The sequence below is a fragment of the Macaca fascicularis genome, chromosome 7 (assembly GCF_037993035.2).
Source record: "Macaca fascicularis isolate 582-1 chromosome 7, T2T-MFA8v1.1".
In the NCBI taxonomy this organism is placed as follows: Eukaryota; Metazoa; Chordata; class Mammalia; order Primates; family Cercopithecidae; genus Macaca; species Macaca fascicularis.
The window spans coordinates 157,950,877-157,962,950 of record NC_088381.1 but is presented as its reverse complement, the minus strand read 5'-3'; the positions used below and the strand labels follow the sequence as shown (position 1 = coordinate 157,962,950).

At 44.8% G+C, this 12,074-nt stretch overlaps 1 protein-coding gene across 7 annotated transcripts in view; it reads right to left on the bottom strand.

The window, feature by feature from the left end:
* TDP1 (tyrosyl-DNA phosphodiesterase 1) overlaps nt 1–11,856 on the bottom strand; it is a 92,891-nt gene extending 81,035 nt beyond the window's left edge. For 3 of the 7 annotated variants that reach the window (XM_015454107.4, XM_065549208.2, XM_073998055.1), the window contains exons 1-4: nt 11,506–11,856; nt 4,256–4,806; nt 1,434–1,477; nt 217–272 (exon numbers count right to left, since the gene is read on the bottom strand). In XM_015454107.4, coding sequence (XP_015309593.3) covers nt 217–272; nt 1,434–1,477; nt 4,256–4,799 — 644 coding nt within the window. In that variant the 5' untranslated portion in view covers nt 4,800–4,806; nt 11,506–11,856. Of the gene's footprint in view, nt 1–216; nt 273–1,433; nt 1,478–4,255; nt 4,807–6,507; nt 6,607–11,505 lie in introns of those variants that run through there. The other 4 variants (XM_005562004.5, XM_065549207.2, XM_073998054.1 and 1 more) reach the window with 2 other exon arrangements.
* Between the last annotated feature and the right edge of the window lie 218 nt (nt 11,857–12,074).

Sequence of the window (12,074 nt, the reverse complement as noted above, 5' to 3'; positions counted from 1 at the left end):
CACAGAGGAAATGCTAAAATCTGTAAAAACAATGTGTAGGATGAAATAGATCAAAGAATGCTGTTTTCCCAATATAATTTAATGTCTGTATGATTTTAATGGTTTCAAAAGAAAAACTCAAAAAAAGATGGGTGGCTTTCACCTGAGAAATACAAATCTTAGGTGTCAAAGCCCCCTTACAGTTTATGGTGGTGTCTGTCACCCTGTGGAACTCACCTGAATTCTGGTGGATACTGTTTCACGAGCCAATCCACGTCAAAGCAGTAGTTAAACTAGATGGGAGAAAAGAAGAGTAACTAAGCCATGGGTAATTTTGCCAAACAGTTCATAAGGATAATTATTTGGTTATTACATTTAAGGAAACTTTAAAATAGTGATACATTACATGTATTATTTATAAACCTGGAGGGTTATGCTGCAATACTAATAAACCTACAATTTATCTTAAATGCATGGTTAAAAGAACCTAAATGGAGCCAAGTACATGAGATAACAGGTTCCCAGGAAATTATCTCTGCATGTGTTGGCAGCATCTGTACTTGTCTGCAGGGTGTTATTACATTATGTCTAATGGCCCTGAGATTAATTTAAATAAAAGGACTTATAAATTTACCCCTTTTCCCCTAGGTGATTATAAAAAGACAGATACTGGAGAAAAATATCCCAGGACTTTCAGAAAAGAACGTTTCCTTTCAGGCTAACTTATTAGCTAGCTTTGTACACAGCCACCTGGGACCAGACATTCACTAGGCTTCTAACAATTAAATCTTAAATGCAAGTTCTGTACTGGTCTTACCCGTGGAGGCTCCTCCCCACATCTGGGTAATCCTGGACTTAGTAGCTCAATTGAGCTAACAGGGCATTTGCAAATGCTCCCCACCTTCCAAATGGAAACCAGAACTTTTGATGCCAAACCAAATGTAAAGGAAGCTTGGCTTTCTTCAGGGACAGGGCCCTTTTGTTTGGACCATTTACTCGCGGGTCTGGAGCATTACATGATTTATCAAGACCAAGGGACCAGCTCAGTCAGGAAGGAGCCATTGAACATGAAAATGCACATTTTTCTAAATCAAATCAAACTTGACTTGGCCTTCACTACTCTATCCATACCTCCCCACTCTGCACCAGAGTTAACTCAGTCCCATGAGTTAATCAGTGTCCCACTCTAGTCTTTCAAGCTGGAATGTCCAAAGTGACATCTTGGCCAGTGGAGCCTGACTGAGTCAGATGCTCTCCTGATAGTGACATCCCCATTCTGTTGATGGCCATGGATCCCATTACTGTGGCACTTGAGCCAGCCTCCCGATATGTGCCATCTCGGTCTCTGAACGGGACTGAGACCCCCAAACTGCACCTCTCATATTTTCTTATGGAGTTGTTTAATTACCTGTCTACTTTCACCCAAAGAAAAAACAGTTTAAAGGTATACTTACCTGAGCTGAAGAAACAAGCGTCCCAAATAAAGGAGATAAAATATCTGAGAAGACAAAACATAAATTAAATTCACACTTGCAAAAATCCTCTAGTCGTAATAATCACTACCAACTCATTCAACAGTCACTGACAATCAAGATCTGACTCAGAACACAGTAAGCTAAATACAAAGTCTACAAAGTCAGACTGTAATGTTCCATAAAACTAAAAAAAATTTTCCCTACAGTATTTAATGTTTATCATATATTCTTTTATAAAACAATGCAAAATTAAAATCTACAACTTCAGTACTGAATGACTGATCAATTTTAGAAACTCAATATGGACAATAATGATACATATTCTTTTCAGATCTCTGAACTTCTACCTCCTCCAAGTACCCATTCAAGTCCCTCTCTAGGAAACCTCCCAACTCAAGACTAGAAAAACTTTCTAAAAAGATTTTATAAACCTGGACAGTTTAGAAGGACTTTCCAGAAAGACTGGAAAGCAGTTGCGGCCTGTGAACGAAAGGACAGAGGCACCCACAATTCTAAACTCACATTCCTGGTGTTCCTGGTCATCTCTAGGGAAGTCCCACTTTATACCCACCCAAGCTTTACATCAGATAGGTTGGAAAGCTCACTTCTCAAACCACACCACGAGAGAAAGTACACGATCATCATGACCTTCCATTACAACAGCCACACCTGCGGAGACCTGTTAGGTGCCAAGCAGCATTCTTGGCACTTCCCATGTATTACTTACTCCTTATATCCATTTTCTAGATGGGGTCTGTTATTCCCATTTTATAGAGGAGAAGCCTCCTTAGGAGGCTGCCCACACACACACAGCTAGGAAGGGGTAGAGTTGGGGTTTGCACCTAGGCTGTCGGGCTCCAGCACCTTCGCTCAAACCCACTAAACTACCTCTGAGAATTAAGACTGGGCTCATTCATTTGGCAAATATTTACTGAGTGCCTCCTATCTTCTGGACATTGAGCTAGATGCTGGGGTAGAAAGATTTTCAGAGAACAAAAAAATCGTAAGGAAGTTTCTACCTTATTGGGAGAGTTGCAGACATAAACTGCAAATATTCTTCCATTTTGCCCCCACCAGCACGTATTTCTACCCTTCTAAATTTTACCCATCTTCCAAGGGCCTTTTGAAGTCCCCCTTCCTCCATGAGATCTTCTAAACCATCTACAATTATGGCACATGGTAGAGTGCTATAGCAAACAGCATGGATTCTGATGCCAGAATGTCATTACCAGCTCTATGACCTTGGGCACTTTTCTAAACTGCAGATCCATCACTTATCCAAGGAAGACAATTGTAACATCTACTCATAAGACTGTCATAAGGATTAAAGGAGAAAATATATATAAGAGCTCCATGACATGTTACCACAATATCTTGGTGCCAATAGCCAGTTATTTTATTATGTAGAGCAAAACTTGGCAAAATTCTCTAAGTATTTGTCAATCTGTCTCAAACAAACAAAAAACTTGACAAAGTACCAAGATAAGAGATTCTCAAAAAGAAAACAACCTGTAGAACACTCTACAGTATGGAATACTCCAACATGTATACATCACACATAATATACAGTTATATACTGGATATATATTAAAAAAAAAAAACACTAGCGACAGTTAACATTACTATTCTTAAATATGGGACCGGAAAAAAATCTGAAATAAGGGTAATACTGTTTACTGTGTGTATTTGCCATGTGAATATATTACACCGGTCACTTCATGTATTTGCTCCCATTTTTCTGCATTTCCAGTTTAAAGATGAGCAAACTGAAATTCAGAGAACGTTAGGTCCTGTGTTAACAATCCATATGGCAAATGAGTGGCAAGGCTGGAAAGCAGATTCTAGAGCTCCCGGTATTCCCCCTGCAAATGCTCCCTGAGGAAGAAGGAGAGTAAACTAAGGCCATCTTTTGATCCATAACTGAAACATCTATTTGTACTCAGGCACTGTTTTTTTCCTTCTTCTTCTTCACCAGGAACCAAACCCAGGCTTTTAAGCAGTGGTTCTCAAACCTGAATGGGCAGTAGAATCCCCTGATGGGCTCCTGAAAACACAGCTTGCACGGTCTCACCCTCAGTCTGATTTAATGAATCTGGAATGGAGCCTGAGAATTTGCATTTTAACAAGTTTCAGGTGATGCTGAGGCTGCTGGTCCAGGGCCCATGGAGAACCATTACTGTTGTCAAGTATTTGCTACCTTGTTGATAAACTGTTACTCATCAAGCTTAATCTTAAAAAGTTAAATAGGCCGGGCGCGGTGGCTCAAGCCTGTAATCCCAGCACTTTGGGAGGCCGAGACGGGCAGATCACGAGGTCAGGAGATCGAGACCATCCTGGCTAACACGGTGAAACCCCATCTCTACTAAAAAATACAAAAAACTAGCCGGGCGAAGTGGCGGGCGCCTGTGGTCCCCGCTACTCGGGAGGCTGAGGCAGGAGAATGGCGTAAACCCGGGAGGCGGAGCTTGCAGTGAGCTGAGATCCGGCCACTGCACTCCAGCCTGGGCGACAGAGCCAGACTCAGTCTCAAAAAAAAAAAAAAAGTTAAATAATGCTAAACATGGTGCTAAGTGATACAAGGGGTTGAGCTACAAGGTTTTGAGAACACACGCTCTGCCTGAGTTAAGTAAACAGTCTGCTGTCATACTAATGCACTTGCCTATCAAGAATTCTTTTCCTGAAAGTAGTTAAGAACACAAAGAAGAGTTCTCAGAAATCATTCTAGGCTGCCCTCCTTGTTTCATGGAGGAGAGACTCTCAAGGGCAATTCAACAGCTCCTTGACAACCAGCATCCTCTTACCCTTGATGTGGAGGGCTCCGGAGTTATACTTCGGCTTAACTCCGGAGACTCTAGTGAGGTAAAACTGGAAGGGGTTCCCTTTATCCAGCATGTCCCAAATGTCCTGGCCCTCCCCTGATGTCTCATACTCTTCCTCCTCTTTGAGCCTGTGGCAGGTGGGAGGGCCATGATTTTCAGTTCTTTGGGCAGTGCCGTCACTGGGAGCTGAGATGTCTTTCTCCTCTTTGATCACCACTTTCTCAGCCTGCTTCTGCAGCATTTCTGGCTGTAGCTCATCATCACTGCTGGACAGACACCAGCCTAGGTCCTCCTGGGAACCGCTTTTCTGCCTTTTGGGAGGTAAAACTGAATCTGTATCGCTGAATTTCACAGGTGACATTTTCCTCTTGTGTGCGGCTTTCCGGGCCTCGGAACAGGTATACCTGGGCTCATTTGCTGCTCCTTGCAGAGAAGAGGTAGACGGCTTGTCTGGTTTTGGCTTTTCTTCCTCACTTTCATCACTACTGGATATGGTCCACCTCCCATAATCGCCTTCCTGAGACATTATACTCCTGGAAATGGAAAGTGGAAACGTCAGCATTTCCCATTCATCAGGGCATTGGCAAAATAACTTCATTGCTCTCAACTTCCCTATCAGATGAGCTGACACCTTCCAGAGGCTGACCACCTACCATCAGCTGCTTTTTGGGTGTTTATAAGCACATTACCAGAATCCACTATCAGATTCTGCCAAATTACAAGCAAAAGTCCTGGTCACCTTTCTTTCTTCTTCCCTTTGTTTTCCTTCTTTTTTTTGAAACAGGGTCTCACTCTGTCACCCAGGCTGGAGTGGTACAGTGGTTCAATCTCAGCTGACTGCAACCTTTGCCTCCTGGGCTCAAGCAATCCTCCTGCCTCATCCTCTGGAATAGCTGGAACTACAGGCGGACACCACCACGTCTGGCTAATTTTTTTTTCTTTTTTTTGGTAGAGACAGGGTTTCACCATTGTTGCCCAGGCTAACCTTGAACTCCTGGACTCAAGAGATCCACCCACCTCGGCCTTCCAAAGTGCTGGAATTACAAGTATGAGCCACCATGCCCAGCCTTGTCTTTCAATCTAAACTTTGTTCTTAGATATCCTAGGAAAGGGGGTTGAAGAAGGCATCAAGACAAACTCCAAAATAAAACATTCATTCTTGACCCTGAAGCTTCCAACAAGCATTTGGGGTTAATCTATGTTCAATGCTTAAGGTCAAATTGGAATTTACAAACCTGGCCTTCACCCAAGTACAGACACCCACAGGACTTCAGTGATTATGTATGTCTTACTTCCCAAAAGACAACCCATTTACCATAAAGCTTAACAAAGTCTTCAAGAGGAATGTCAAATGACCACTTAGGTATGTACGTTATTTACACTACTTCCATGAGGACCCAACTAACTCAAGATACAATTATCCTATTGGCCACATCATAAATCTACTAAAACCTGCACAGAAATAACTTATACTGAGGAACACACTTTTATTTTTTAAGCCACATAGTTAAATTCTACTTTCTTGTTCTGAGAAGAGGAAAGTACACGAAACAGTCACTTTCGGTGTTACCTACAAAATCTCGTCAATTCAATGGTAAAGGACTATCTAAGTCGACTTTCCAGATAGCTAAAGAACAGTTCCTCAAAGTGATACTTTTAACATTTTAGCACACGACCCGGGGGAAAATTACAAAACTCAATAGTCTGTACTCAGATTAACAGTATCTTTAAGTTTTTGCCATTTTAAAGAGGCTGAAAAAGATGCATTGACTGGGGTAAACCAAGATGGTGACACTCCCTTCACAAAACCTACATTCCCCCCAAAAGAGAATTCTACATTATTCTACATCAAAAATTTTGCAAATGAATACATATGCATGTGTCTCTAGATGAGAACTAAAAATAAAAATCTTGGCCAAGGGGACCCCAGAGAAACCTTAAAAACTGAGTTCCAGGCCATGGTGGGATGGGAGCTCAGACATGCCTGTTATATCCCCTCCCTTCTGCGGTTTAAACACAACTGACCAGAGATCATAAGACTGGCAGAATAGATTCTGTGACAATATGACACCAAATCATAAACAAGACCTAGGGCCATGCCAAGCAAGGGTTAATCCCACATTGCTACCCTTAAAGAATAAACTACGTTCTACCTGCCACAAGGTTCTTTTTTCTTTAGCAGCTAAACAAGCACTGGCCTGGAGATAAGTAATATCTAAACAATTGCAGCTCACCTACTGCCAGATGCTTGGCTAACTGACACCCCTGGTTCCACAGGCCATCACTGCAGCTGTCATTGGACAATGAACCAACTTCAGTAACTTTCTCCTGAAAAGAAACCACAGACTGGTTCTGACCAGTCCTCAGAGGCTGAGCACTGAGTGCCTTCATGTCCCTCCTTCACCTTTTGACAGAGTGCCTAATTGTAAATCATTCAAATGTTAAGTTTCCATCCCAAAGTGAACATATGATGCACGAAGCACGCACGCTTGCTCATTACGCATGCACATGTGCCCCCCTTGGCGAATATTCATAGCTCCTCCCACACCTATTGAATATGTATACTTGGCCATCCCATTCAGCATAAATCCCTGTTCTACCCTCTCCTCCCTGGGATGCCATTAAAGGTCTCTGCCTGAGGCTGTGCTTCCTAGCCTGTCAGGCCACACTGCAGGCTGTATCCCTTTACAAGAACTAAGCTCTCCTTTCTAAATGTATACATCTCATGATTTTTCAGTGGACACAGCAGGGGGTGGAGGGTTGGAAATACTTTAAAGGTATCTATCTCTTTTCACAATGTCTCTCTTAACCTTCTTCAATTAACTACCAGTCAAGTCAAGCAAGCCTTCTGTAAGTTACACATTTTGAGGAGCTTTTATGCAAGAATGCATCAAGACAATTATCTGGCCCATTCTACATGGCTCAGGGTCACTATTACCCATCCGGCATGAATACACTATCTCACAGCCAAAGCCTGACGGACAGCAGACAGGGCTGGGGCCACTTGCTTCTGGAATAGTGACCTGGCTGTCTGGCTCTTTTGAGCCTTCATATCTGCTTTCTACAAGTTTCTGTTCATTTCTACACTCTGTCCAGCCCACTTCAAGGGGTTTATTAAAACTCATAGCATAGATATATTTTCCCTAAATTGTTTCTCATCTGCTAAGGGTTAAGAAACTAGATAACCAGGTTTGTAGAACTGTATTGTCATGGTTAAAGGGGTCTGAGTGCCCAGTTTCCTCTATGAAAGAGATTCAGATTGATTTACTACTCAACACCTACTTAAGCAGCTCAGAGGTGTTTCCTTAAATGTTTTTAATCCTTCCGGTATTTAAAAAAACCCCACAAAACCTTAGGTTCCTCTAGTGTTCTAGAGTCTAGAAGTTGCTGGATAGAGGTATTTAAGCTGCTCCAATTCACTTTGAAGAAACTATTTCACTGGCTACAGTTTTGTGACTTTAAAGTTATTTAGGGACAAAAGAACCACCTTAGGAAAAACCACTCTCTGAATGTCAGCTCTAGCTTCCTTTGAATTCTAAAACAGTTCTAAACCAACGCGGTTAGCAGGTCTCAGTTTTTGATGAGAAAGGATTTAGCTTCCACTCTTAGAAGCAGTTTGCAGAATCTTAAGAGGCTACCATAACAAATATGGTTGCCTGCATTATATAAATAAAATGGAATTCCCAAACCCTGAGAATTCTGTAGGTAAAATTCTTAGCAACTCTGTGAATTATTTGGAGAATTTCAAAGGTTTTTTAGTTTTATCATTATCTACATTTTCTAAAACCATATGGAAGTGGAATTCCCTCCAACAAAGTAGGACAAGTGGGTAAAAAATAGAACAAAGCTTTAAAAAAAGACATTTTCTAGAGAACAAAGTCTTTTTTGAGGTTCTGCTCTATACATAAAGTTTTGGACCTGCTGACATTCAAAAATATGCCTGAGTCGTTTATTAAAGACAACCCAATACAATTTGTTCAGTTACAATTTAGTGCAATACACTAATAAAATTGTCTTACTGTTAAGTGTAGCAGCTTACCAAACTCTTTATGAAATCAAGGCTCGCGCCCAGCTGGAAAAGAACTGCTGGTAAGCACCAATATTAAATTTTTACTTTGGATAACTGGATGGTCACCAGTAACAGAATTTACTTCCCTCGTACAGGCTCTGGTGCCCAGCATTCCAGAGTGCTTTGTAATCAAGTCATACAGTTTTAACAAATGTAGAACCCAAGAGCTTTCCTTCCATTGTTTATCATCTGTCTTCCCTGCCTGGGCAGTGCTTGGTACAGCATAAATCTAAAGTCACACTTTTGGTAAGTGGTACCGGAAGAGTCAGAGAATACAACACAGCTGTGTTGATGCTGAATCCTGGCACTCAGTCAGGACGGCACAGTGTTTCCTAAAGTGGGATTGGGACCTGACATTATGAAAGTACCTCCCCTTCCCGTCCAATCCAACTCCCTGTTAAATCAAGAAGAAAGTTGCAGTGTTGTAGAAATGCTTTTAATCTTGATTTGGAACAAACAGCAGGGTTTGGGCTCTTCTGCAGGCACCAACAATTTTGTTTACCATCAACAGAAGGTATCTGATGGCTATGTTATATTTGAAATAGCAAAATAAAGTTTATGTAAAAGAATGATTGGATTCAAACAAAAATATTAAGTATACGATAGTCCACGTGATAGCAGCAGGAGGCAGACACATCCCTAGGCAGATAGGGGCAGAGCCTCATTAAAACCCCACCTGCAAACCAAAGACAGTTTAAAGCCTGAAAGCCAAGCTACAAGTCTTGGATAAATCCACAGACCGGATTGATAACCTCTCTTCCCACTTGGCACGGCTTCCTCTAATTAATCCCCACCCTTCACCTACTTTACATACACCTACCCTTCCGTAATTCGTTTTTTACATTGTCAAGCCCACCTTTGGGTAGTGCCTTTGTTTTAGCCTTTTTTGCATATTTACAAACCGATCAGCACACACTCCCCCATTCTGAGCCCATGAAAGCCCCAGACTCAGCCACACTGGGGAACTGCCCACCTTTGGGTGGGGACAGGGGACACCCACTTGGGGTCCCCTCTCTGCTGAGAACTGTTTCATCACTCAATAAAACTCATCTCCCCCCTTCTCCCCTTTGGTTGTCACCCTAACCTTATTATTATTGGACGCAGGACAAGAAACTGGGACCTGCTAAACAGCAAGTGCAAATAGAGCTATAGCCCTGTAGCAGCACTCTGTTCCGCTGGTGGAACAATGGGAGAGGGAACCACTGGCTGCCACACACCTCCATTTACTGGGCTGCAGATGGCGGGACTAAAAGAGCTGTTAATACATCCCTATTTGCCTGGCGTCTCCAAGTGTTCGGGCACCACCACATCCCCCTCATCTGGACACCAGAGTCTGATGCCAGAGTCACTTGCCACACGCCCAGGCCATCCACAGTCCTGCATGGAGTCTGTGCCTGGGCCAGCACTTGGAACAGCCATCCAGGCCTCCAGGCTCACTCATTCACCCACTCCTTGCAGGCTGAGCGTGCATAGTGGCCACGGGATCTGGGCCAGGAGGAAAGCCAAACGCACAATGCCAGGCTGAGTGGGCAGGGCACCTCCTGCGGCCAGCCCAGGGCTGGAGGTCTCCAGCTGGCGAAGCGGCCCTGAAAAAAATCCCGTGTCATATGTGTTAAGGGAATAAAACAAACTGGGGAGAAGGCAGGTGAGTGTGATTGAAATTTGGCAAACACTGTACTAACATGAAAAATCTAAAGAAATTTTCCCACCAAACGCTAGCTCAGGACACTGCTAGTGCTTTTATTAAGGACTTTAAAACATGTTGTGGATATGAAAGGTACTCAATTTAGAGCTGCTATTTCCTCACTCCCCACTATACCAGACCCAGCTGGGGCATTTCTCTTTCACCTCCAGTTGCTCCTTCTCATGGAGCTTAAAAACCATCAGGTGGGCCCGGGAGCCAGGCTCCTCAGTTGAGTTCCTGTGTGGCCAAAGGCAGCATGGGCCCTGTCTCAAACCCAGCCATGACTAGGGAGTAAATGTGCACTCGGGCAGGTTAGTTAACTGCTGAGCCTCAGTTTTTTAGTCTGTAAAATGGTTATCAGGCTTACCCCCTGGAGTGCATTCATTCAACAACTTACTGGGCAGTCATTATGTACCGAAAACTGGGAATGAGGCCTTAACAATATAGTTTCTATCCTAGCAGAGCATAATTTCAGGGCAGAAGAGACAGACCCACATATAAAAATTTTAATAGCCAAGATGAGTTAGACATTCATTACAAGTATGAGACAGAGAAATAGGGGTGATCTTGGGAATATGCTGAAGAAGTAACATATAAATGAGACCCAGAGGGCCAAAAGGAACCTGCTGTCTAAATGATGGGGTGCAGAGCATTCCAACTAGAGGGTACCCAGCCTGCAGAGATGGGAAAGAGATCATAAAAAAGGACTTAGGCAAGGCAGGCAACGGTCCACGATGAAGGGGGTGAGGGGAGAAGACCCATTAAAGAAATTGGATTTTATGCTATGAACAATGGGGTCTCACTTAGGGCTTTAAGAAGAAGGGGAATCCGAATTGCATTTATTTTTTTTTGAGACAGAGTCTCGCTCTGCCACTCAGGCTGGAGTGCAATGGCACAATCTCGGCTCACTCCAACCTCCGCCTCCCAGGTTCAAGCAATTCTCCCACCTTAGCCTCCTGAGGAGCTGGAATTACAGGCACCCGCCATCATGCTCGGCTAATTTTTGTACAGACGGGGTTTCACCATGTTGGCCAGGCTGATCTCGAACTCCTAACCTCAAGTGATTCACCCGCCTCGGCCTCCCAAAGTGCTGGGATGACAGGCGTGAGTCAACGCGCCCGGCCTTCGATTTGCCTTTTTAATACAACTGTGTGCGCTCCAACTCTGTGGAGAACGGTTTGGAGACGAAGTGAGAGGGCTCTTGCTGAAGGCGTTCGACGGGAGCCGATTCGGAAGGTGAGGAAGTGATAACAGCAGCTGCCAACCTTACTGTGCGATCATCTGGGGCCGGCCAGGCACGATTCGAAGGGCCTCATCGGGTGTAAACTCGCTTCACCCTCAGGACAACTCTATACTACGTACCGTGACCGTCCTCCTATACTGAGAAACCAAGCACAGAAAGCTTAAGCGTCTGGCACGTGGTGGGCGCTTTCCTACTCACTTTCTGGGACTTCCTACTCACTTTCTGGGACCACGCACCTGTAAGCTTAGGTCTGGGAATAAAAACCCCAGCAGGGGCCCCTAGCGCCGCGCCCAGGCAGGACACAGGTCTCCGCGGCGCCTGTGCGCGCCCCCTGAGACGCTGTGATCGGAGGAAACCGAGGCCCAGGGGCCGAGGCGACCCTGCCCCGTCTTCCCAGCCGCGCCGCTTCCTCGCGGTCCGCCTCCAGCCCTGCAGGACCCCAGCAGCCCGCGAACCGCGACCGGTCAGGAGCAGGTTCCCGGGCCCGATCGCAGCCCTCGAGAGACCGCACCGACTCCGCGCCCGCTGCCGCCCAACACGTACCTGAGGCGCACCGAACTCACGCTCGCCTCGGATCCCGCCCCTTCGGCGGCCGCCGCGCCTGCGCGCAGTTGAAACCCTCGGGGCAGCGTCGCGGGGCTCGAGGTCCGGCCCCTTCCCCTTCCGGGGAGCGCACCGCTGGGTCCTAAAGCCCGCCGGGTGTCTACCCAGGACGGGGCTCGGGAGACCTCGTCTCCCCTAGCTCTTGACTGACCTCCTGGAGACTTCTTAAAACGAATGGCGAACCAGAAAGGCGTCCCCTAAC